Genomic DNA, 24,844 nt, shown 5'->3' with positions numbered 1-24,844 from the left:
ACAAAAGTTGAGTCTCTTAAGTTCCGCCACTAAAAACTTAGAGTTCACACATGCAATTGCATTACAACAGTATTGCGCCACTACCTGTGGCGACATTTCTGTTGCGCGTGTGAACCCAGCTTGGCAGTATGAGCACCAACTAACAAAGCGTTCTGAACTCGATTAGTTATAGGAAATGGAACCCAAAAAATCTGTAAATACAGCTTCGACCTAGTAGATTTCCATCATCAAACCAAGAAGACTGCTCAGATGATAAAAATGGTGTGGATTAAATCTCAATCCGGCCTTAAATACAATGACAAAGCAGATCGACTAGCGAGAGATGTGATCTGAAGTGGAAGTTTTTTGGACATATAACTCCCATACACAGATTACCTCCTGAAGATCCAACAACAACCTATTCTTTCGAGATAGAAAGAATGGAATGAAAGTCAAAAACAACAGTGAATACAGGACAGGAATGGTTTACAAATTCCAGATATTCAAGGACATTAATAGTGTCCACCGTGAAAATGCGTCTCGAATATGGATTTTTTCCCGACTGCTTACATAGAATCAGCGTACTGGAGACACACTTCTGTTAATGTGACAAAGCAGCAATTGCTGATGTAAATCAGGTCCTGTTTCAGTGCAAGCACTAAGGGAAAGGCAGAGCCAGATTTTCAAAGGAGCTCTCGAGACTTGGTCACTGCTAGCCACTTTGCATTACCCTAGTTCTTGGAGAGAGAACCAGGAGTGGATACGCTGCCGCGGCCAGATTTATAGGACTGGAAGACATCAAAAACTAAAAGGAGTAAAACGATGACCTCAGCAGTTTCGTCCCTAAGGAATTCACACACACACACACACTAAAAGCAGAGATGACCGTCGAACTTAATTCCCGAACTGAATTAGTTGCTTCAATAGCTGTCAACTATATTTACTGGGTACCTACAACATTTTCTAACTTAAGACAAATTTACGGATATACGCCCTAAAATGGATGTATGATGATTCTCAGATGTAACCTTAACATATTTGTCAATCCTTTTAAATTGTGGTGACTAAAAGTATGTATGCTAGAAGCCAATAATAAATAAATAAGAAATAAAAATGATTGTTCCTCGTCGCCATAGGAAATGACGGTCGTTACGCGGATCGCGTGTAAATGGAACGCGCCTAACGTCTGTTTGTAAATGTTATCGTTGTGTGTTGGAACTGTCAACTAGGGCTGCGACACTTTTTGAAAAGACGCGTTTATTGTTTATTTTGTTTTACATGTGTAAAAAACAACAGAATGTTTGAGAAGTAGTTATAAAACCGTGAACCAATTAGATTGTTGCTAGAAATGGATTCTAGTAAGTATCGTGATATAAATTAAAACAATTGTTTTAGGTAAATATTACTATATCCGTCAATTTTAGGTGAATCGAAATGTAAGGTGAAGGAAGATTTCGCTCTCAAAGCGTATAAACTTTATCTCCGCTCTAATAATGCAGGTTTCATTTACTGACAGTATCCCGTAATATAATCATTCGTTTCGGTATGCGTCTACCTTTTTGAATTTGTAGCTAAGTTTGAGTTTTGTCTCCTACAGCTGTTCAGCAGTGTATCGTTTATGAAGCTGATTCATGGAATTCTTTGTCTGAAGCAATTGAAAAGATACTGCAAAATAAACCGATTGGTTGGGTATCATTTGAGCAGATGTACGCCATTGTTTATAAATGTGTATGTAGTGGATCTGCAGAGAAGATGCATGGTGATCTCCTAGAGCTCTGTTCTAAACATTTAGATGAAGTGGAACAAACCTTAAGGGAGAAGAAGACAGCTCATTTTCAAAATCATGTGAGAGATTTTTTTTTAAATTGTACATTTTGGTGGAACCAAGCTGGTGTTGGTATAGAATTTCAGTTTGTGTGTTTTTATTTTTCAGGATGATGACTCTGTGAGCTTTGTTCTCTCGTTTCGTGATGCGTTAGAACTGTACCTGAATGCTGTTCCGCAGATAACACCTATATTTGGATTCATGGTTAGTAAACTAAATTCCAGTTTGTAAATTATACAAAGTACTGCTTTTTCTTTTATTTTATAGAAAGAAAGCAAGAAATAATTTCCCATTGTTGTCAAATAGTCTGTGATTTATGTTGGGAAAGACAGGAACTGCAATGACAAATCTTAATTTTGCATGTCTTCAGTCATTCTTTAGTTAACTTCATTATGACTGTTTCCTTAGTATCTGTTACCAAATCTCTAAATAAGCAAAGTGCCTTTTATTTGTCAAAAAGAGTAATCACAGACACTACTGAAATGGTCAATAGCGACTCTTACTAATAACTTCATTGTGTTCGTGAAATATGTACTATTTTACTGTCGGACTAACTATTAGAAGATTATGTGACAGCTGTGTGGCTTGTTCGTTGTTTTCATACATTTTATGTAGGTGTAGAATTGTTCCACTTTTTAGAGTTAAAAGGACCTTATGAAATTATATTAAAATGATCGATATTTTAAAATAAATATGTTGAAATGAAAATACATTAGTGATGTAAGTTAGACTTAATTCAGTTGGTAAAAAGAAAAACAGTGAGAATGACATCTCAGTTTCTTCAATTCTGAAATATTTGTGTGATATGATTTTTAGCAAAAGCTTCTTCACTTCAGGATGCAAAACTAACTAATTCTGAAACACTGTTATTTATTTAGCACATTTTTGTTCAAGATACACCTTCCTCAAACATTAAGATATTAAGCAAAGGTAATAATTTGCAAAACCAATATGGGCTGCTGATAAATAACTCTTTATTTGCTACTAGTTTTTATGTTATGATCTTCAGGTATCATACAGTTGTTCACAGGATCCTTCATGGCAACATTCTTAGTGAGGTGTCCAGTAAATTAAAAGCCGTCCTGCATGACTGCCATCAGTATTGAAATGTACTAACAGAGTTAATAGTCTTCATCTATTATCGTAATAAAGTCCCACCTTTTTCTGTGATCACTCTACAGGGATGTATTTTATGTCATGCCACCATAAGAATATGGCCACATGTACTTTTGGTACTTGAATGTGGTCGGAAGATTAAAATCAGTAGTAAACAAAGCATAATTTATCAGCAATCCGTGGCAGTTTGAAATAGGCCTATGTTTTTTTTTTTTTTTTCAAATATTTATGAGCTGTGAGGTACAGCCTTCACAAAATATATTAAGACATTCATCAACATTTGACATATTTGTTTATGAACGAAGTGATTTTTACTATTAACAAGTGTGCAGTGCTAGGATGAGCATGGAGTGGGTAACAGATAAGGCCGTAATAAGAAAGGGAGATTTGAGAAGTAAATATGCCTGAAACAAGTAGATGGTGAACCTAGGTAGACATCCTAGCCACCAGGAGCCATTGTGGCTGGGCTGAGGTGAACTAAAATCCAGAGAGAATGAACACTTCCAGCTCACTGCTCTGGCCACATTTCTGCAAGCAGCATGTGATTTTGTCTCTGCACATTCTGTTGGTTGTCTACAGGAGTCACACATAAAAGTGTAATTTGCCAGGAACCAGTATCAGAATGAAATGCTTCTGTCCAGAAATATAGCCTGGCCTGGCACATAGACCATGCAAAAGAGTGCCAATTAGGGAGTGCTAAACCATCCGTGAGACAAAAATAAACTACTCTACATTATCCTAGACAGATAGTGGCTTTTACCCATGCCCTTAAAAGAAGGGGGGGGGCTGAGACTGATTATTCTGCTGACTAGGAGCCACTCGAATAAATCAGGGAATCAAATAAAATTACACAATTTATTGCATAATTGAATAAATGTATTTTCTGTTTCATAAAGTATGATGTAATGTCAAACACTGATTTAAAGAAGACTATAAAGTAATCAGTCCACCCAACAAACCGTCTACCCGACGGGAGGCCCTAGTCACATGACATTATAAAATAAAGTCATGTAGAGATGGGATATTTATTTTCTTTTCGAAATATTATGTGGTTCTTGAAATGGGCTAGCCCAGCACTCAGAAATTGCAAAATATATCTGGATTTATACTCTGAAGACCAGATATTTATCAGTAAATGTAGTACACTGTCAAGAATCATTAAACAATTTGGAAGACTCTTAATTTTTTGTCATTTGTTAATGAAATGAGAAACAGAACAACTGCTTTATGGTGCATTAATGATATGATGACATTTATTACCAAAACGTTCTAGTCTGTGAACAATAGTAATTTAAAGGAAATACTATTTCGATTATTATCTACTTGCATGCAGAGAGTTGTGACAAATACAGTTCTTTGATGTACCATCCCTTGTTTTTGTCCTTTTTGGGGGCAGTACGACAAGGAAATTTTGTGTTAATTGTTACAGGAAAATGTTCATTTGTTAACAACCTCCACAATCCCTCCCCCTCATTTTCTTCAAAAGCTTAATTGAAAAATTTTATTTGGATCACAATATGAAGGATTTCAACGAGGGCACATGATATTTTATGAAATGCAAATTCAGTATTACTAACTATGAGACAAACCTTTATCCAAACAGTATGTTGGTGAATATAAAAATGTACTGTAAAAAGCCAATAATATTTTGTTGAAAAAAAAAAGCTAATAGGCCTGCTGTTTGAGATCAACAGGAAGTATAGCTACAATTCCCTTCGCCACACACCGTCAGGTGGCTTGCGGAGTATGGATGTAGATGTAGAATTGACTGTGAAACAGTAAAAAAGAGATTGTATCTTCGTATACAACATTTCTGGGTCCTTTGCATAGGGAGTTCGAGTTGAAATGGCAAGGTTGATGTGGGGGGGGTAAAAAAAAAAAAAAAAAAAAAAAAAAAAAGGACCTTGCTTTTCTTCCAGGATAAAGCACTGCTCACCACAATGGGCTAGTGTGATGACCAGTGAGTTGTTGCAGTGCATGCAAATTGCTGTAAATTTGTATTTGGCGAAACTGGGTACAAATTTCTTTCTTGGAGAAATAAGAAATAAATCAAACTTAAGGGAAGTTGTGTTTAGAAATTTGATGTGTTGCAGGAAAAACAGTTATGTACTTTGTTTTTTGTTAAGCTTTTCTGTGGTGGTATGCCTCTCGTAGTGCTTCTTTACATGCATACATTTAATATGGGGTACAACACTAGAATATAACTAGCATAAATAGTGAAAACAATAATAGCTATAATAGAAAAAGCATTCACAGTTGATTGTAGTTTATGAGAAGCAGAATAGCAAAGACGAATTACAAGCAGGTAGATTTAAACATAGGGCACTAGCAACAATGGAAAAAGAGAAGAAGAATGTGATGGAATGCAAGTAATGAAGGAGGAGGGATGGGGAGTGGTCTGATTGAATGAGGAATAAAAAGAGAGAGAATCATAACTGGAAGACGTTAAGAACATTTTCTTTTCTGTAGAAAATTATTGACTTATGTTAATTTTTTAGGGAAAAGTTGTGATGTTGACAAAAGGAAGTATTTTGGCATTTTTCTCGAATGCTGCTGGGTGTCAAATTGTAGAATGCAGTGTGACATGTTCGAGAGGTGAACAAAGGCAACAGAAAAGGAATTTGAAAATATTTTTGTTTTGTGGGTTGTTATAGCTAGTTTACTGGATGAGTGAGACCTTGTCTTAAGATTATGAGATTCAAGTAACAATGAACTGGCTAAAAAAGAATAGGTAGTAGTAATGTTAAAAAACATGTAGCTTCCTGTTTATAAGAGGTCCTGGAAGTGGCGGCCATGGGTATCCAGGCATCGCCAACTTCATGTGATGACGTTACCAGCAACACACTGTAATCCTGACAGCGTGATGGTGTTAATTTCTCTAGTAACGTTCCATTTAAGGTCATCTGTTGTGTAAAGATTGTCAGAATACACTTCACTGTTTAGTATGCCCCATAAATAAAAATCACACAGTGTTAAGTCTGGGGATCTTGGGGGGCCAGAGGCAAGTCTGTTGTCAGGGAACATGTTGGTGATGGAGGACATACTGTGGTTAGATGTGTGAGCGGTTGCTCCATCTTGTTGGAATACTCATACAGCTTCTCTGCATTTCTTAATTGTGCATAGAAATAGTCACAGACATCTAGATATCTGGCACTGATTTAGGTGTGATTGAAAAATATGGGGCTAATACTCTGCATGCCGGACAACGCACACCAAACACCTATCTTCTCTGAGTGGAGAGGTTCTTTATGCAGAAAATGTTGGTTGTCCTGTAACCTGTATCTGCAATTCTGAGAGTTTAAATAACCTGACAAATGAAACCAGGCCTCATATGACATGAATTAAAGCAATGGGTCCAAGTAACCATTACCATCTGATGTTAACAACCAGTTACAATAATTAATTCTTTTTTTACTGCTCCTCAGATTTCTACTCTTGCACCACTCTCACATGATAGCTTTGAATTCCATTTCTTTTAGTACACAGTGACTCAATGTACGAAATACACCAACATGCTTTGATAACCTCCTTACTGACTTATGAGGACTTCTCGTAATGTTAATGCGAATTCTGTCTATAGTTTCAGTGGTCCTCACTGTCAGTTGCCTGTTCCTCTGCACTTTCTGAACAGATGCTATAGCTGTCCGTTTTTTATACAGATCGTTAATAGTGCTGGTCTGGGGAATTTCCTACCAGGAAACTTTGTGTAACACTCCACAATATCAACTTGTTTTTCTAATGCAAACTGCCCCATTTCTGTAACAACTCAGCAATTCGAGCTTCTTACAGCAACTGATGCACTAATACACAGCTGCATTGAACTTTTCATTAAAGTGAAGTTTAAGCCAACTTTAAAGACAGCGTTGCCACTTCACAAGCATTTTGACTAGAGATGATTGACCGATATGTGAGACACTCTGTAGTATACTCTAACTCTGAAGATTTTAACTCCCAATTTTTAACCTACAAGTGATGGGAAGGTATTTTGACATAGTAACTTGATTCCAAACAAAAATACTATGTATTGGGTGAAAAAAAAAGAAATGAAATTCAAGAAGAGAAATTTTCATGTGAGTGAATGCCTATTTTAAGGTGACAGTCAGTACCATCCAATGAGTAAGTGTATGTTAGAGAATGATTGCTATTCGAAAGTGGGAGTCACTTGTCAAAACACTGTGTGGGGATGCTAGCACATTTCAAGAAGAGTAACACTGAATTGTTTGTAAAAGAAATGTTTGCATTTTTTGACTGATTCTTTGAAGGTTTTCATAACTAATTAGGCATTGATCATTGTAATTTCACTGTGTGTGTCATCTCTTTGCAAAAATATTTATCAGTTACTGATCTAACATTCACTTTTTTTCCACAGAATAAGTTCTTTGTTGAAATGAGACTCCAAACTACATTGCAGAATGAATTGCTGGACCTTTTCAGAGTGCGAGTAGCCAACAAACATATAGATACTCTAATGAGTAAGTATTCAACTAATATGCATTATGAATTGGTTCTTACATTTACATACTTTACAAACAGAGGGATTAATCAAATACACTCCTGGAAATGGAAAAAAGAACACATTGACACCGGTGTGTCAGACCCACCATACTTGCTCCGGACACTGCGAGAGAGCTGTACAAGCAATGATCACACGCATGGCACAGCGGACACACCAGGAACCGCGGTGTTGGCCGTCGAATGGCGCTAGCTGCGCAGCATTTGTGCACCGCCGCCGTCAGTGTCAGCCAGTTTGCCGTGGCATACGGAGCTCCATCGCAGTCTTTAACACTGGTAGCATGCCGCGACAGCGTGGACGTGAACCGTATGTGCAGTTGACGGACTTTGAGCGAGGGCGTATAGCGGGCATGCGGGAGGCCGGGTGGACGTACCACCGAATTGCTCAACACGTGGGGCGTGAGGTCTCCACAGTACATCGATGTTGTCGCCAGTGGTCGGCGGAAGGTGCACGTGCCCGTCGACCTGGGACCGGACCGCAGCGACGCACGGATGCACGCCAAGACCGTAGGATCCTACGCAGTGCCGTAGGGGACCGCACCGCCACTTCCCAGCAAATAAGGGACACTGTTGCTCCTGGGGTATCGGCGAGGACCATTCGCAACCATCTCCATGAAGCTGGGCTACGGTCCCGCACACCGTTAGGCCGTCTTCCGCTCATGCCCCAACATCGTGCAGCCCGCCTCCAGTGGTGTCGCGACAGGCGTGAATGGAGGGACGAATGGAGACGTGTCGTCTTCAGCGATGAGAGTCGCTTCTGCCTTGGTGCCAATGATGGTCGTATGCGTGTTTGGCGCCGTGCAGGTGAGCGCCACAATCAGGACTGCATACGACCGAGGCACACAGGGCCAACACCCGGCATCATGGTGTGGGGAGCGATCTCCTACACTGGCCGTACACCACTGGTGATCGTCGAGGGGACACTGAATAGTGCACGGTACATCCAAACCGTCATCGAACCCATCGTTCTACCATTCCTAGACCGGCAAGGGAACTTGCTGTTCCAACAGGACAATGCACGTCCGCATGTATCCCGTGCCACCCAACGTGCTCTAGAAGGTGTAAGTCAACTACCCTGGGCAGCAAGATCTCCGGATCTGTCCCCCATTGAGCATGTTTGGGACTGGATGAAGCGTCGTCTCACGCGGTCTGCACGTCCAGCACGAACGCTGGTCCAACTGAGGCACCAGGTGGAAATGGCATGGCAAGCCGTTCCACAGGACTACATCCAGCATCTCTACGATCGTCTCCATGGGAGAATAGCAGCCTGCATTGCTGCGAAAGGTGGATATACACTGTACTAGTGCCGACATTGTGCATGCTCTGTTGCCTGTGTCTATGTGCCTGTGGTTCTGTCAGTGTGATCATGTGATGTATCTGACCCCAGGAATGTGTCAATAAAGTTTCCCCTTCCTGGGACAATGAATTCACGGTGTTCTTATTTCAATTTCCAGGAGTGTAAAAATATAGGTCATATGACTGAGAAAAGAAAGTACAAGCAGTGAATTGTTTATCAAGACAGAGAAGACACAAGTTTTCATCTAGCTCATGAATAAAGGTCTAATTGTTTTATACTAAACAAACTTTCATGTTGTTTGGAGCACCTGGATTTGCCAAATGACGCGAGATGCTGGAATGCCAATGCTTAGGAAAAGTACATATTGCAAGACAAAGGAAATAGATTTGTTCAAGGCAATAATGATATGTATCTGAAGAGGGAAATATATATTTAGCTCTTGGTGCATCGGAGAGGCACAGATGAAGAAAGATGAAAAAAATGGGAGAAATTAATGTTGTTGTCTTATGTTAAATTACAATAACATAAACTAAAATACAAGATTCCTCTTATAAATTTCCTTTTTCATGAATCTTGAAATTAAAATTTTTAAGCTTTGTTATCACGTCGTCGTTGATTTGTTGCATTTCCTCATGTGTCGTTCTTGGTTACTTGATTCCTCATTACAAAACATGTCCACCGATGAGCCAAAACAGTATGACCGTCTGCTTAACAGCTTGTTTATCTATCTTTGGAAAGAAATACATAACTGCTACTGCGTATCATAGATGTGACAGTTTGTTGGTAGGTTTGTGGAGGTAAGTGGCATTAGATGTCTATGCACAGGTCATGTAAAGTTCAACAATGGAAAATCCAGGATGGAATGTAACAGTATTGTGAAAATAATAGTTGCTACTCACCACATAGTGAAGATGCTGCGTTGCGTATAGGCACAACAAAAGAACTATCAGAAAATGAACTTTTAGCCAATAAGGCCTTTGTCAGAGATAGAATATGCTTGTAGTGTGGCCTCAGCAGCCAGAGACTGCAGTCGTGTGTGTGTGTGTGTGTGTGTGTGTGTGTGTGTGTGTGTGTGAGTTGTGCACGCGCTTTGTGTGTGTGTGTGTGTGTGTGTGTGTGTGTGTGTGTGTGTGTGTGTGTGTGTGTGTGTGTGTGCGTGTGTGTGTGTGAGATGAAGGCCTTATTGACTGAAAGCTAATTTTATGACAGTCTTGTTGTGGCTGTCTGCCACTCAGCATCTCCGCTATATGGTGAGTGGCAACTATCCTTTTCATAATATTGTCACAAGTCATGTAATTTGCATAAAAATGGGCGAGTTTAGTCATCGAGACATCAATGCGAGTCCGCTATAATGCTGCTGACACCACTGAAGCATGGTTCTGCCTCTGTGACACAGACAGTTATACTGCTGTAACATGACATCGCAGTCATGCAAGAAGGGTGCAGGTGGTTCGCAAGTGTCAAGCATGTCTTAGATTACTACCACAGGTCCCATGCAAGCACAGGAGAATGTCTCCCATAGCATAACATTGCTCCCTCCAGCTTGCGTCCGTGGCACGCTGCACATTTCAAGCCGCCATTCACTTCGATGACGGTGTTTGTGGAGACGACCATCAACATATTGTAGCAAAAAATGTGATTAGCACAAAGAGCTGACACATTTTCATTGATTGACAGTCGAATCCTGATGGTCCCTTGCCCACTGAAATCATAACTGATGATGTTGTTGGTCAAAAAGAGGTGATCTGCCATGAAGCTCCATGTTCAACAATGTGCAATGAACGGTGTGCTCTGAAGTGCTTGTGTGTGCACCAACATTGTGCACTTTCAGCGGAGGTGGCACAAATCACCGTCTATCGTACTCTACAGAGCAGACCAGCTTCCAGACCCCTCGTTCTGTGAAGAGTCATTGATGCCCAACCATTTAGTACCTAGTGGTAGTTTCACTGTCCTCCTACCTCTTTCTGTAGATGTTCATGACAGTAGCAGATCGACATTCGACCAGCTTTGCCGTTTTCGAGATATTTGTACACAGACACTGCATAATAATAACCTGCCCTCTTTTTCAGAGTCACTTATCCTAATGGATTTCCCCAATTACTGCCCATATCTTCACTAGGGTCTGCTTCGCTGACATACTTGTGTTAGCACTCCACATGCCTGCAATGCCGCCAGATGGATCCAGTGTAATATGAGGCACTAGTCATAATGTTTCGGCTTATCGGTGTACATTATGTTAGCCAGTCACTACATGACATATTCAATGAACGCTGTAACAGAACTTGGATTTTGTTTTGTTGCTCTCTTATATTTTCCTCCTGTAAAACCTTTTACTAGGAGAAAAGAAATTTTTGAAGTGTGTTGTTGCAGAAGAATTTTAATGGTTAGATGAGTAGATCGAGTAACTAATGAATGGGTAATGCATCAGATTGATGAGAAGAGAGCTTTGTGGTACAACTTGATTAAGAGAAAGGATAGGTAGGTAGAACACATCCTGTGCCATAAGGGGATAGAAAATTGGTAAGTCTTCAGACAGAAGAACACAACAATAGTAACACACTTGGTTTATATTTTAATCTTTTATAGGTGATTAAATTATTACAGTAGCAATATAAAGAACAGGAAAATATGTTATACCTATTCGTAACATTTGAATTCAGAGCTGCCAACCATAGTCGTAAATCATCCCATAGCATACTATGTGATGCTGTGTCATTGACAAATTATAAATCCAATGGTTCAGAACCCCAGTTGGTCCTAGGATATATCTGACACCATTATTTTCACTTTTGACAATTCTCTGTGATAAAACTGGAGCAGGTTTGAGTTTCTACCTTAAACTGTATTGTCTCTTGCTTGATGAGCAAGCTCAGCAGTCAGAGAGAGGCAAGTTTCACATTGTTGGCCACTTGTTATCATGGCCATAAGTTACATTTGTTTTATGTAGTAAAAGGTGAAATTAGGCACTGAATGAAAATATCTGCAGCTCTTCGTGAAACTAATTATCTATCTGCATTTATAGTGAAGCGCATTTTAGATAAAGAAGACACACTAAACCAAATCAGAACAAGGAATACAATCTACCACACAGGCTACAATTTCTTAATGACTTCACATTGTCACATACTGTGAGTTAAGTTTGTCATTGCTAAGAATAAAAAAGTGTCGTTGCATACAATTTTTTAAGTCTTGAAATGTCTTATGGCATTTTCTGTTAGGAAATGTGGACGGTGCTTCCAGCATATTCAACAGTGAAATGACTTAACCCTTTGGAGACTAGCCACTTACAAGAATATCAGACCTAGAAAGCTGGGCGTTTATGCAGTTATTTAAAGAGTATATGTGTGGATGGATATGTGTGTGTGTGTGCGAGTGTATACCCGTCCTTTTTTCCCCCTAAGGTAAGTCTTTCCGCTCCCGGGATTGGAATGACTCCTTACCCTCTCCCTTAAAACCCACATCCTTTCGTCTTTCCCTCTCCTTCCCTCTTTCCTGATGAGGCAACAGTTTGTTGCAAAAGCTTGAATTTTGTGTGTATGTTTGTGTTTGTTTGTGTGTCTGTCGACCTGCCAGCACTTTCATTTGGTAAGTCACATCATCTTTGTTTTTAGATATATTTAAAGAGTTAGTTTCATGTGTGTAGTTAATGTACCATCAAGAGTAATACACATTAAAAAACGACCAGCTGTGAGATTTATTATTCATGTGTACTTTAGTTCTTTGAAAGATAACAAGTTTTAAAATAATGATGACAGAAAGTATAATTATCCCGCCAAGAAAAAATTTTGAGGTGAATTATTGAGAAATTTCTTCCTCTTGACCTTACAAAATTTCTTGCTCACTCAACAGATATGACATATTTGTAGCAGAATTACAGGAAACCATGAAACCTAAGAAGTACTCACACAAAATTATGTCAGTACAACCATATTGACTCAGCCATTTGCCACAGTAACCATTACACTAGTTACTGTTTCCTTTGAAATAATTCTACAAATTGACAACAGGAGGCAGCACCAGTCAAGGGACAGGTAGCGAGACATCCATACATGGTTCTCATGTGAAAAGAATCCAGTTTTCAAGTTTTTGAGTGATAGATGGCTTACGGATAAAGGAAATCCAGCTGGACCTATACTCTGGTGCGGTCGTTTTCAGACAGAGTTGTGGCACGAGCTATGCTCATGTTTGGTCTTCAAAGTGTTGAGTACTGTATTTAACATACCCACAGCCCCCCTCGTGTGTGTGGTTGTATGGAGGGTGGCCCCCCCCCCCCTCCCTCATTTTTATTTTGTTCCCCGCCCCCTCACGTTGAGTACTCTAGTGTTTTTGAATGCCAGTATACTAAAAATTATTAAGTCTTTCAAATCATATGAAACAACGTTAAATGCATTTGTTTTTGGTTGCAGACAGTGTACGAGATCTGTTATCAAGGCCATTTGCAGTGGATCCTTCTGTACTATTAGGACTGTTTGTACGGCTGCATTCTTTGGGCCATGGTGATTATGCACTGGCTTATCCAGATCTCTTTGCTCGATACATTCCTTGTGTGCTACCACCAATGCAAGAAAGTGATCTGGAAAGGCATGTGACTGAAACAAAAGTTATGCAGGATCAGATGCGTATAGTACAACTCTCAGAATCAGCTACTACCATGCGGGGCAGTAAGCGTCGTGGGGATGATGAAAGTTATGGTCCATCTGCTGGTGTAGGTGCTACAGCAGTACAGGCTGGAACACCACAGCTCTACAACTAGGTATGTTGTTCGCTCCAGGTGCAGAAATCATTCCTTAGTTTTGTTATCCAGTACTAGGGCTACATAAGTTTCTTTATACAAAGGTACATTTACTAATTAGCATATATTTATCATTGAAAACAGAAACTGAGTAATGATGGAAGACTCTATGAAAATTTAAAATCTTTCATGTTAATAGCTTTTCTTTGATTTGTGTATCACTGCTACTCTGTGGTGCCCCCAATGAACTATGTGAAAAATATAACTTTCTAGTTATTACATTCTCTGTCATGCAGTTTACAGATTTCACCCAGATTACAAAACTTGAAAGACCATTTTCCTTTTTTTGTGCTTACGTTGACTTGTCCTGTTACGCATAAGGACAGGAAAAAATTGTTTTATCTTATAACTAAATATAGTGTTATTTTTAATCAGTTTTGGTGATATTTTTAACCAATTTTGGTGCTATTTTTGCCAATGCTGGTGCTACTTTTTGGCAATTAGGGGGCCCTTTCTTGCCAATATCAGTGCTATATTTTTGCCAGATACAGTCAGACTCAGTGTATTCTTTTTGCCAAATTCGGTGTATTTTTTTGCCAAATTTGGTGTAAGTTTTTGGTCAAGCTAATTGGTTCTTTTTTCACCTCAAAATGTTTTCGTAAATTTGGTGTAATTTTTTGTGAATTTCACTGCTATTTTTGTCTATTTTGCTGTTGTTATTTTGTCAATTTCACTGTTACTCATTTGTCGATTTCACTGTTATTTTTGCCAATTTCACTATTGTTTTTATCAATTTTGCTGCTACTTTTGCCAAGTTTTGTTCTTGTTATTTTTGCAAATGTTGCTATTTATTATTTCCCCTTCCCTCAATCTCACCGTTTTTACCAATTTCACCACTGCTTTTTGTCACTTTTGTTTCTGTTTTTGCTAGTTTTGTCATTAATATTTGGCAATTTCTCTCTTTTTTAAATAATTTCGGTTATTTTTTCCATTTCTGTGCTGTTTTTGACGCCATCTCATAGTACAGGGGGAATGAACCATCAGTTTCAGTTTACACACGAACCTCGGCCTTAAGGCAATAAGAAGTCAAAATCCAATTTCAACATTCAATAACTCTTGATTACAATTATTGATGTAGTGCCATTCTCAGACGTATAATGTTTTTATTAGGGAAATGACAAATTTCATGATATTTGAGAAAATCGTTGATGAGCAGTATTTTGTAAAAATTGTTGACTACATGTTATTTCTGTACAAACTGCTAGTTTTATGTTATTTTTACATTATCATTGTTGCATTATTTTTGCAAAATTTTCCTGTCCCTGATTATGTGTTGTCATTTATACTCAGCAAAATCTCCTATGGTTTGCTCTTAACATCATCTTCATAAAAAGTGTTATCAGTTTTTATTGACTCATGGCAAAATGTGTGCATGAAACAAAGGGGAAACTAAAGACATTTACCTATCCTTCAGCTTCTGTATATCATTTCTCTTTATCTTGTGTGATCAGGAATATATAAACAAGAAACCAGCACATGCTGTGCACATAATATCAGCAGACTTTTCACGTTGTACGTGTTGTGAATAAGAATAGCAGTCATTATTACAATGGAAACTCCAGGTTGGAATATCACAATATAAGGAAAATTGTAGATTGCTACACATTGAGCTACAGACAGCCCCAGTGAAAAGACTCGCACATTTATCTTTCAACCAATGCCTTCTCCTGGTCTGAGCTGCCGAAGATGACAGCCGTGTGTGTGAGGTGTGCTTATTTGTATGGATGAATGCCTGTCTGCAACTCAACATGTCATCTTAACAGAGAGTAGCAATCTATCTTTTTCCTTATATTGTTGTAGTCATTATTACAGATAATTTATAGAACTGATATTAAAAAGAAATATAATGTTTGTTCAAGAAATTACTTCAAGAACCAATTACATCATACCTTAACCAGTATTTTCAAGAGCGTGCCCAGGATCTGAAGAGAAGGCTGGGTAGAGGGTGGGGTGAGGGTCATGCACCACTTATTAGCTTTGCATAGAAGTGGGAGAGGTAAAGGACACAAAGCAGAATTTGATACAAATAAAACTAAAGACATTTTAGATATGTGTGAATACTTTCTGTAACAACAGAAAAAAACATCATACACTGAAGGTACAAAACTACTGGAAGCTTTTAGAACTCGGTGCCATCTGGCATTTTCAGTTGCAAGGAGAATAGTGACGAATGCAAAATATGAAATGGTATCCAAAAGTTCCTGAAATTTCAAATTTGCTTACAAATGGCTAAGAGTACTCTGAAATAGCATTAGGTGTCTCCCTAGATATCCTTCTTGCTGAAAAATTATGTGAAAAAGCATTGCGTTTGTACAAAGTTTTGTTTTTAACTTGAGAAAACCACTGCAGAAATGGTGGTGGTGGCAGTGGCGGTAGTGACGACGAAGACGATGATGACTGTTCCTGTATGCTGCAAACTGGCATCACACCAGAAAATGTTACAACAGTCGGAGATTTGAGTCTGCAAAATCATAGACTGTCCAAGGCATCAGCAGCACCTTGGGAATAAGTTATGGGACATGTGAATGAATTCCGTCAGAGGACTTGAACATGAGAAGAATTGTGGTGAGATTTGTGCCAGGACTGCTACAAAACAATCAGTAGCAGATTCACGGTGAAGTCTGCTGGTAATGTAAATGACTGCTTCAAAACTATCCAAACTTACTTCCAAATTTAGTCACCGGCGATGAAAGTTAATTTTATGCCTATGACCTCGAAAATATGCAGTAATTGTTGCAGTGGAAGACTCCTTCACCTTGACCAAAAAAGTTTGGTAAGTCAAGAATAGAATCAAGTTCTTGTTTATCAAAACTAGATAACCATTGTTCCCAGACTGCCTTGCCCACTAGACTTGGTCTCATGTTTTATTCATCTTCCCCAAGTTGAAAATCAAACTAAAGGAGCAAACATTTGATGGTGAGAGATACAAGCAGAATCAAAGAGCAATCCTTTACAAAAGGAAACCCATGAGTATTGTCAAAGTTTCTTGTACTAGTGAAAGGATAAGTGAAATAGATATTAGTATCAGTGGCACTGAGAATTAGCTGAAATCATTAAAAGTGAATGAGGCCCCTGGAGTCTAAGAAATTCTGTCATTCTATACCAATTTCCAGCCAAGTTAGACCCTCTGTTAACTATAATCTATAATTTGAATGAAGCACAGGTCACACTTGCATACAAAAAGGGTAGCAGAACAATCCTCAGAACTACCGTCCAATATCCTTGACACCCCTTTGTTGTAGAGTCTGAGAATACATTGTGAGCTCAAACATAATTAGGTCTCTCGAATAGGATGAGCTCCTATATGCCAAGCGGAATGGATTTTGTTAACATCAATCACGTGAAACCCAACTCACTCTTTTCTCATGACTTAACTGAAAGCCGTGGATCAAGGCAGTCAGGAAGATGCAGTATTTCTCAATGTCCAACAAACTGTTGACTTGGTACTACACCTATGTTTTTTATTTATTTTATGGCCTTCATTGGACCACTCCAGTCAAAAATACAAAGTTGTAAACAAGTTGTTACACAGGGATACAATTTGGTTCAACAATAACTTAATATGATAGTTAGGTAATATAATTTTAGAGTCTATTCTTATATGAAAGGTGTTTTGCTCTTCTGTCTGCCCAATATTTCTTCATTCTTTCAGATATTTTCTTTCTTTCTTCACCTGAGACCACTCTTCCTGTACTCCTTTTATTGATTTTCATTTGTAGTCTGGTTTGCGGGTCTTGCAGCATTCTGGTTTTCTCTGTCTTGTTTTTTAGGTCATCTACTGTAATTTGATGCTCTTTTATACTTCCTTAATTTCTGTGATCCATTTAATGTCACTCTTGCTATTCCACAATTTTTGTATTGTTTTTTTACTAATTCTGTTTTCTGGAGTTCTCATCAGATGTCCAAAGAATGAAATGCGTTTCTTCCTGATTATGCTCATGACTGGTTCTATTTTCTTATATACTGCTTCATTTGATGCTATTCTCCAATCTCCATTCATTTTATACTGTTTATTTATACATATCCTAATTATTATTCTTTCTATTTTTAGTATTCTGTCAATTTCTGCTGTATTAGTTGTTTTGAAGATAGTTTCAGCTGCATACGTTATTTCTGGTTGTGTAACTGTTTTATAGTGTTTTAATTTTGCATCTATAGATAGGCTTTTTTTGTTGTAGGTAGTTTTGGTAATGTAATTTGCGTAGTTCAGTTTTTTTATTTTATTCTGCCATGATGGCTTCTCATTTAGATTGTATGTTATTATTTCGCCTAAATATTTAAATTTATCAACAATTTTGATTTCCTGTTCTCCTATTGTAATTTTGTTTGCAAGTGGTGGATCAGTTAGCATAATCTCCATTTTTTCAAATGATATTCTAAGGCCTACTTTTTCTATTTCTTGTAGTGATTTCACTTGTTGCCTGGCTTCTTGAATGGTGTTGGCTAGGAGAGCAAGATCATCAGTGAATTCCAAGCAGTTTAAGCTAATATCATCTTTTGCACTTCCAATTCTTATCATCTTTGGATTGTCCTTGTACCATTCTCTCATTATGTATTCCAGTGCACAGTTGAACAGTAATGGTGACAGGCAGTCACCTTGTCTTAAGCCTGTTTTTATGAGGAATGGTTCCGAAATTTCTCCTCTAAACTTCACTTTTGATTTGGTTTTGGTTAGAGTGAGTTGTATTATTTTAATTAGTTTTGGATGGAGTCCTAGATTTCTTAAAATTTTTAATACTGAAGGTCTGTGGAGACAGTCATATGCCTTCTTAAAATCTACAAATGTTACTGCCCGAGGTTTGTTCCGTTTCTTGTAGTATGCCATAATCAATTTTAAACTAATTATCTGCTCTGCACAGCTTCTCCATGGTCTGAAACCTCCCTGATATTCCCCTAACTCCTGTTTTAATTGCTCCTTGATTCTTTCATGTAGGATCTTGGATAGAATTTTGTATGTGCAATCTAGGAGAGAGATTTCTCTGTAGTTGTCTGGGTTGCTTTTATCTCCCTTTTTGTGTAGTGGGTGAATGATAGCTGTGGTCCAATGTTCGGGAAATTGTTCTGTTACCCAAATTTTTGTTAGAGCCATGTGTAAGGAGGTCTTGACTGTGTCACTTGCATATTTACACATTTCAACAAAAACCTGATCTTCTCCACATGCCTTATCATTTTTTTGTTCTTTAAGAATTCTTTCTACTTCTTGTAAAGTTGGAGGGTCTAGTTTGTTAGGTTTGGTTTTTATTGGGGTATTTATGTTGATTTGTAAGGGTTCTTTGGGTTCCTCGCAGTTTAGAAGTTTGCTGAATGCTTTTGCCGTAATTTCTGCATTTTCCTTGTTACTGTGTGTCATTCTTCCATCTTCATCTTTCAGTATTAGTGTAGGGGCCTCATATTGTTGTAGTTGTTTCCCAAAGATTATATAGTAGTTCCTGGAGTTGGTTTTACGATAATCACCTTCTATAGAGTTTATAAAATCTTTATGAAATCCTCTCTTTATTCTTTTAATATTTTGTGTGAAATTTTTTCTTTCATTTTTTAGGTTGATGGCATTTTCTTCAGTTTTATGTGTTTAACCATGCTTGGTGTCTATCTTCATGGAATTTGTCAAATTCTGATGTCCACCATGCATGTTTCCTTCGTGGGTTCAAGGGAGCTAGATTCTCTGCTTCTTTTTAAGACTAGGCACTAGTTGTTCTAGATCATCTGTTAATTTGATGGTTTGTGTTATTTGTTGGTACTTGTTATTTTTAATTAGCTGATGTGGGTCAAACCTCCTTTTTATTTTATTAGTTTTTCCGGTCCTCTTCTTTTAACGGAGTGAATTTGATTTTAATTTTAACCATATAATGGTCTGAGCCTGTGTCTACTCCTCTCAGTACTTTAACATTGTGGATCTCCTTATGAAAATTTTTGTCCATACAGACATGGTCTAGCTGCCACTCGCCCTTCCTCCAGTCTGGATGTTTCCATGTTTTAAGTTTACTTGGCTTCCTCTTAAAGTATGTTGATTTAGATATAAGGTTGTGTTCTCTGCAGAGTTCTACAAGTCTTTGACCGTTTTTGTTCGTAAATTTATGTGGGCTCAATTTTCCAATTATATCTTTATATTTCCCTTCTTTTCCCAACTGAGCATTGAAATCTCCCAATAAGATTTTTACATTCTTTTTATTTACTCTGTTCACAGTTTGTTCTAGTAGGTCCCAAAATTTATCTACCTCTTCCTTTGTTTTTGTTAGACAATTTTTTTCATTTGTTGGGGCATGAGCATTTATTATTGTATAGATTTTATTCATTGTTTTAAAGCTTAGAGTCGCAATTCTTGGTGATACTGCTTGGAAATCCGTTACTGAATCTATTATTTTTATATTTACTAAAAACCCTGTTCCAAACTGAGGACATTGTTTCATTGCCCTCGGTCCTGGTATCCCATTATAAATTCTGTATCCTTGTGATTCGAATGGGTCCTCTGTGGTGTTTCTCATTTCTTGGATCCCTGTTATTAAAATTTTTTGTTTATTTAGTTCATCTGTGAGCTCCTTGAGTTTTCCGGTCTGAAGTAGTGAGTTTATGTTGTGTGTTGCTATATAATTTATTTGTTCATGTTTAATCTTCTTTTTGTGTTTTAGTGTGCTTTTGGATGGTTGCAAACGCTCCGATTCGTTGCTGTCTTCTAGTTGACTACCCGCCGAATCCGATGTAGCCTTTTCCTGCCTTTTTGAGCAGGACGGTGGAAATTTTTTCCTAAAAGACCTTTCCATTTTTGACTTTCGAAGGTTGTCAACCTTAGTTGGAGCAAGCTCCGATTTACAACTACGGTTGTTAACCACAGAGGGTGTGTTTGGTCCGCAAGAGCTATTTTATTTCACTCAAGTCCGCCAGTAAACTGGTGAGAACTTCCCTATCCGCCACCGGCGACACGCCACGTAGGAGTATCACCTCTCCTCCTACTATGACAGCATAGTAGTTTATTATCAAAAGTACAATTGTGTGTGGTACCAAGTGAAATTTGAGACTGGATTGAGGATTTCTTGGTAGGTACTTCAGGGGTACCCCATAGAAGTGTTGTAACTCACTTCCTATTCATGTTGTAAATATGTTAATGACTTTGTGGACACTATTAATACTAACCTCAGTCTATTCATAGATGATGCAGTTATCTATAAAGTAGTAGTCTGAAAGAAACTGCACAAATATTCAGTCAGATCTCGACAACACTTTAAAGTGGTGCAAAAACAGGCGGGTCGTTCCATGTCAAGTCATCCAGGCCATGACACCCATTATCTAGTTGTGAACTGAGATTTTGTGTACTGTTTTTGTATCTAATATCATGAACTTTTGCCAAGTTTTATTGCTTTATATACATTCTGTTGGTAGCAATTGCAGAAAGTTTGATGCAATGCGTTACTTTAAAGCAAACTGTAAAAATTTGAAAATTGGCTGCAGTTTTTTTTTAAACAAAAATTGGTATGCTGACAGTTTTTCCCCTGAATATCCTTTCGGACTTGTAGTTTCTGAAAACATGTTAAAATTGTCCAATTAAATTTTAGTAAATTAATTTTATTCAATTTTATTGTTAAATTAGAAAAAAATATTTTGGACAGTTGCCCCCTCTGCTCTGGAAAACACTGAAAAAAATGAGAAAGTTATCTACAAATAATAAAGATCTGTATTCAAGTTGATTTGGAACTACACATGTGACGAGACACTTTGATGCTTAGATAAAATTTTTTAGTATGAGAACCACTTTTCTTGCACCAACTTTGAGAATTCTGCTCCGAGAACAAGTGTAGCCTGTTGCTGTTGTGATGTCAACTTCACAAAGAATATGAGAGAAAGAAATATCACAAACATCATCATCAGGCCAATAGAAGGAAGGGGATGGTCCATTATGATGTTTACTGTAACATTGTAAATTTTTCAGTGGTATCTATGAGGGGGAAATACCTTAAAAAATTATAATGTCCATGCATGGATTTTATTTAAGTGAAATTATTTACAATTTTTTTCTGAGATGTAGATAATGGATATTCTCTACAAGTAGCATGACTAAAAAAATATAAACCTTCCTCTTTAATTAAAAAAAATCAAGCTTCCACCGCAAAAACTGTAGGAACTATTGCATTTGTAAATTATAAAGGGGCTCGTCTATGAAAGCCTGAATTCCTGAATCTATACAACTTCTTTTTATCATAAGTGGAAAAAGTAATTGACCTGCAACATTTACATTTACATTTTGGAAATATGAATATATCTAGGTAAACTCCCTCTACCGAAAATTTCAAAGATTTGCATGACGATGGGTGTCATTTCCTAAAATTTCTGGATGATTTGATGTGGAATGACCCTGGCAACTTGCTTTATATGTTAAGAAACGTAAAATTATGCCCTTCACAAAATGAAAAATGACTAAAATATTTGTGAGTTAGCACTGGAATCAGTAAATTTATATACAAATATGTGGGTGTAACACTTTGTAGAGGCATAAAATTGATCACAAAGGCTCAGTCATGTGTAAAGTAGGTAGCAGCTTTCACTTTCTTGATAGAATACTAGGAAATCCAGGCTACAAAGGAGAAGGCTTACACATTATTTACACATTCATTGATCTTGAGAAGGCTTTTGACTGTGTCAGATGGGACAAACTGATGGAAATTGTAAGGAAACATGGAGTTGACTGGAGGGATTAGACAGCTAATTAGAAATTTATATTTGAACCAGAGAGCAAGAGTAAGAATAGGAGGTGTGATGAGTGAAGAAATTGAACTGGGAAGAGGTGTAAGACAAGGTTGTTGTTTATCACCAACACTGTTCAATATCTATCTGGAGGAAATTATTAATGAAAGTTTTGATGGAAGGAGAGCAGTTTGTATAGGGGATCTGAGAGTAGAGTGTATAAGATTTGCGGACAACATGGTTGTGATTGCAAATAGTGCAAGAGAGATGAAACAAATGTTATATGATCTAAACACAAAATTAGAAAAATATGGAATGAAGATTAACAAGAAGAAAACAAAAAGCATGGTAATTGGAGGAAAGGGTAGAAAATGCAGTAGGAAAATAGGGGGAGAGAAAATAGAGGAAGTGAATAACTTCAATTACTTGGGAAGTCTAATAATGGATGATATTTATTGATCAACAGAAATTAGGAAAAAGAATTGCAATGGCAAAAGAAGGAATCAAGAGGAAACCGAAATTACTTTGTGGATCACTAAACAAAGATCTGAGGAAAAGACTTGCCAAGTGTTACATCTGGAGTGTTGCACTGTATGGTATGGAGACCTGGACATTGAGGAAGGAAGATGAAAGAAGATTGGAGGCACTAGAGATGTGGATATGGAGAAGAATGGAAAAAGTGAAATGAGATGACAGAGTAAGGAATGAAGAAGTGTTAAGAAGAGTTGGAGAAGAAAGAAACATGCTGAAAGTCATTAGAAAGAGAAAATGGAACTGGATTGGACATTGTTTGAGAAAGGACTGTTTATTGAGGGAAGGAGTAGAAGGAATGGTGGAGGGAAAAAGGGGAAGAGGAAAAAGAAGATATTAAATGCTGAACAGTATCCAAAGAGACAAATATTCAGAAATGAAAAGACTGGCTTAATCCATGACAAGACCTGCCGTAAGACGGAATACCTACTACTACTACTACTACTACTACTACTACACATTACTTGTGTGACCCATCATAGAATGTTGCTCAAGTATTTAGGATCCATTCCAGATAGGACTGATAGGGGTTATTGAACATATGTAGAAAAGAGCAACACAAATAGTCACAGGTTTGCTTAATATGTGGAAGAGTGTCACAGAGATGTTGAAGGAACTAAACTGGCAGTCTCTTGAAGATACATGTAAACTATCCCAAGAATGCTACTTACAATGTTTCAAGAACCAGCTGTGAATGATAACTCTACGAATATAAAACAACCCCCTACATACTGCTCCCATTGGAATTGTAGGAATTGTGAGGACTAGATCAGACTAATTACAGCATTTATAGAGGCATTTAAACATTCATTCTTCCACACTCCATATGTGAATGGTATGGGTAAAAGCCCTGGTAACTGACAATGGGATGTACACTCTGCCATGCACTTCACAGTGGTTTGCAGAGTACGGATGTAGTTGTAGAAATACCCTAGCAAAGACAGATATCCAAGATGTATTTAAAAAATGGCAGAAATGTCGGGATCATAGTATTTACTTTGAAAGTGATGACATGAGAATATGGTGTCTGTAAGACATGATAATTTTAATTAACATAATTACTTTTGGATATCAGCTCATAATTTTGAACTGTTATTACAAGTAGCACATGTTACACTTGCCACTAGTCAGTATTCATTGTATGGTCTGGCTTTCATCAAACTGATACTAGACTAATATGTGTATGTTTGGCAGAGAAGGATGCAACTTGGGTTTGCAAAGATTATGATTTCTCTCTCTCTCTCTCTCTCTCTCTCTCTCTCTCTCTCTCTCTCTCTCTCTCTCTCTCTCTCTCTCTCTTTTTGGGTGGGGGGGGGGGGGCAGCTGTCCTGATATAGACATGTTTGTGCTCCATAGCACAGTGGGTTGTGTGGCAAGTGGTATTTTGTCTCAAGGTCCTACCTAAATCATGAAGCAAAAAACAAAAACTTGATCTTACAATGAGTAACAATAATGGAAATTCCTGGACGGAGCAGTATGTAAAATAAGGGAAAGGCAATCACTCACCTGTAGCAGATTGATGCATGCAGTGCAGAAACACAACAGAAAACAGCATTTACACTAGCTTTGCAGCAGTATCCCTTTTTCTAGCAACAGCACACACATTTACATATGCACCCATGCAGACAACCAAACACACTTTCTCGTGGCTATAGCAAGATGAGATGTACCGTAGCCACAGGAGTGTGCATTTGGGTGTCCGTATGGTTGTATGTGTGCACTATTGATAGAAAAGCAGCTACTGCTCAAAAGCTAGTGGTTGCCGTTACTTTATTTTACATATTGACCTTATAATTAATTTAATAGTGTCATAAAAATGGTTGTACGGATACTAACTTATGATACACATAAGAAACATTTTACTACCACTTAATTCTTAGGGTACCAACACAAAAGTTAGTGATGTTGGTGTATTGCTGCTTATAGTGTGGAGATGGTTTCACTGACATCCCCTAATCTCTTTGTGCCCCTACAGCTTATTCCATCTGTTGTTCCCTCCAGTGCCAAGCTTACTATTCATTAGTATGAGAACAGTGCTATGATTCGTAATTGGTCTGTTGAGAATGCTACCTTCGAGGTCTTGAGAGAGTCCATAGGAATGACAGCACCACCAACCATA

At 37.9% G+C, this 24,844-nt stretch overlaps 1 protein-coding gene across 1 annotated transcript in view; it reads left to right on the top strand.

Annotated features, from left to right (window-relative positions):
- The first annotated feature begins 1,167 nt into the window (after positions 1 to 1,167).
- Positions 1,168 to 24,844, top strand: part of LOC124790012 (CDK2-associated and cullin domain-containing protein 1-like) — a 59,842-nt gene continuing 36,165 nt past the window's right edge. Inside the window, exons 1-5 of the mRNA XM_047257561.1 lie at positions 1,168 to 1,337; positions 1,577 to 1,824; positions 1,913 to 2,008; positions 7,290 to 7,392; positions 13,136 to 13,482. Coding sequence (XP_047113517.1) covers positions 1,328 to 1,337; positions 1,577 to 1,824; positions 1,913 to 2,008; positions 7,290 to 7,392; positions 13,136 to 13,482 — 804 coding nt within the window. The 5' untranslated portion in view covers positions 1,168 to 1,327. The remainder of the gene's footprint in view (positions 1,338 to 1,576; positions 1,825 to 1,912; positions 2,009 to 7,289; positions 7,393 to 13,135; positions 13,483 to 24,844) is intronic.

The sequence above is a fragment of the Schistocerca piceifrons genome, chromosome 3 (assembly GCF_021461385.2).
Source record: "Schistocerca piceifrons isolate TAMUIC-IGC-003096 chromosome 3, iqSchPice1.1, whole genome shotgun sequence".
In the NCBI taxonomy this organism is placed as follows: Eukaryota; Metazoa; Arthropoda; class Insecta; order Orthoptera; family Acrididae; genus Schistocerca; species Schistocerca piceifrons.
The sequence above is the reverse complement of the archived record's forward strand: the minus strand, read 5'-3'. Positions and strand labels throughout refer to the sequence as shown.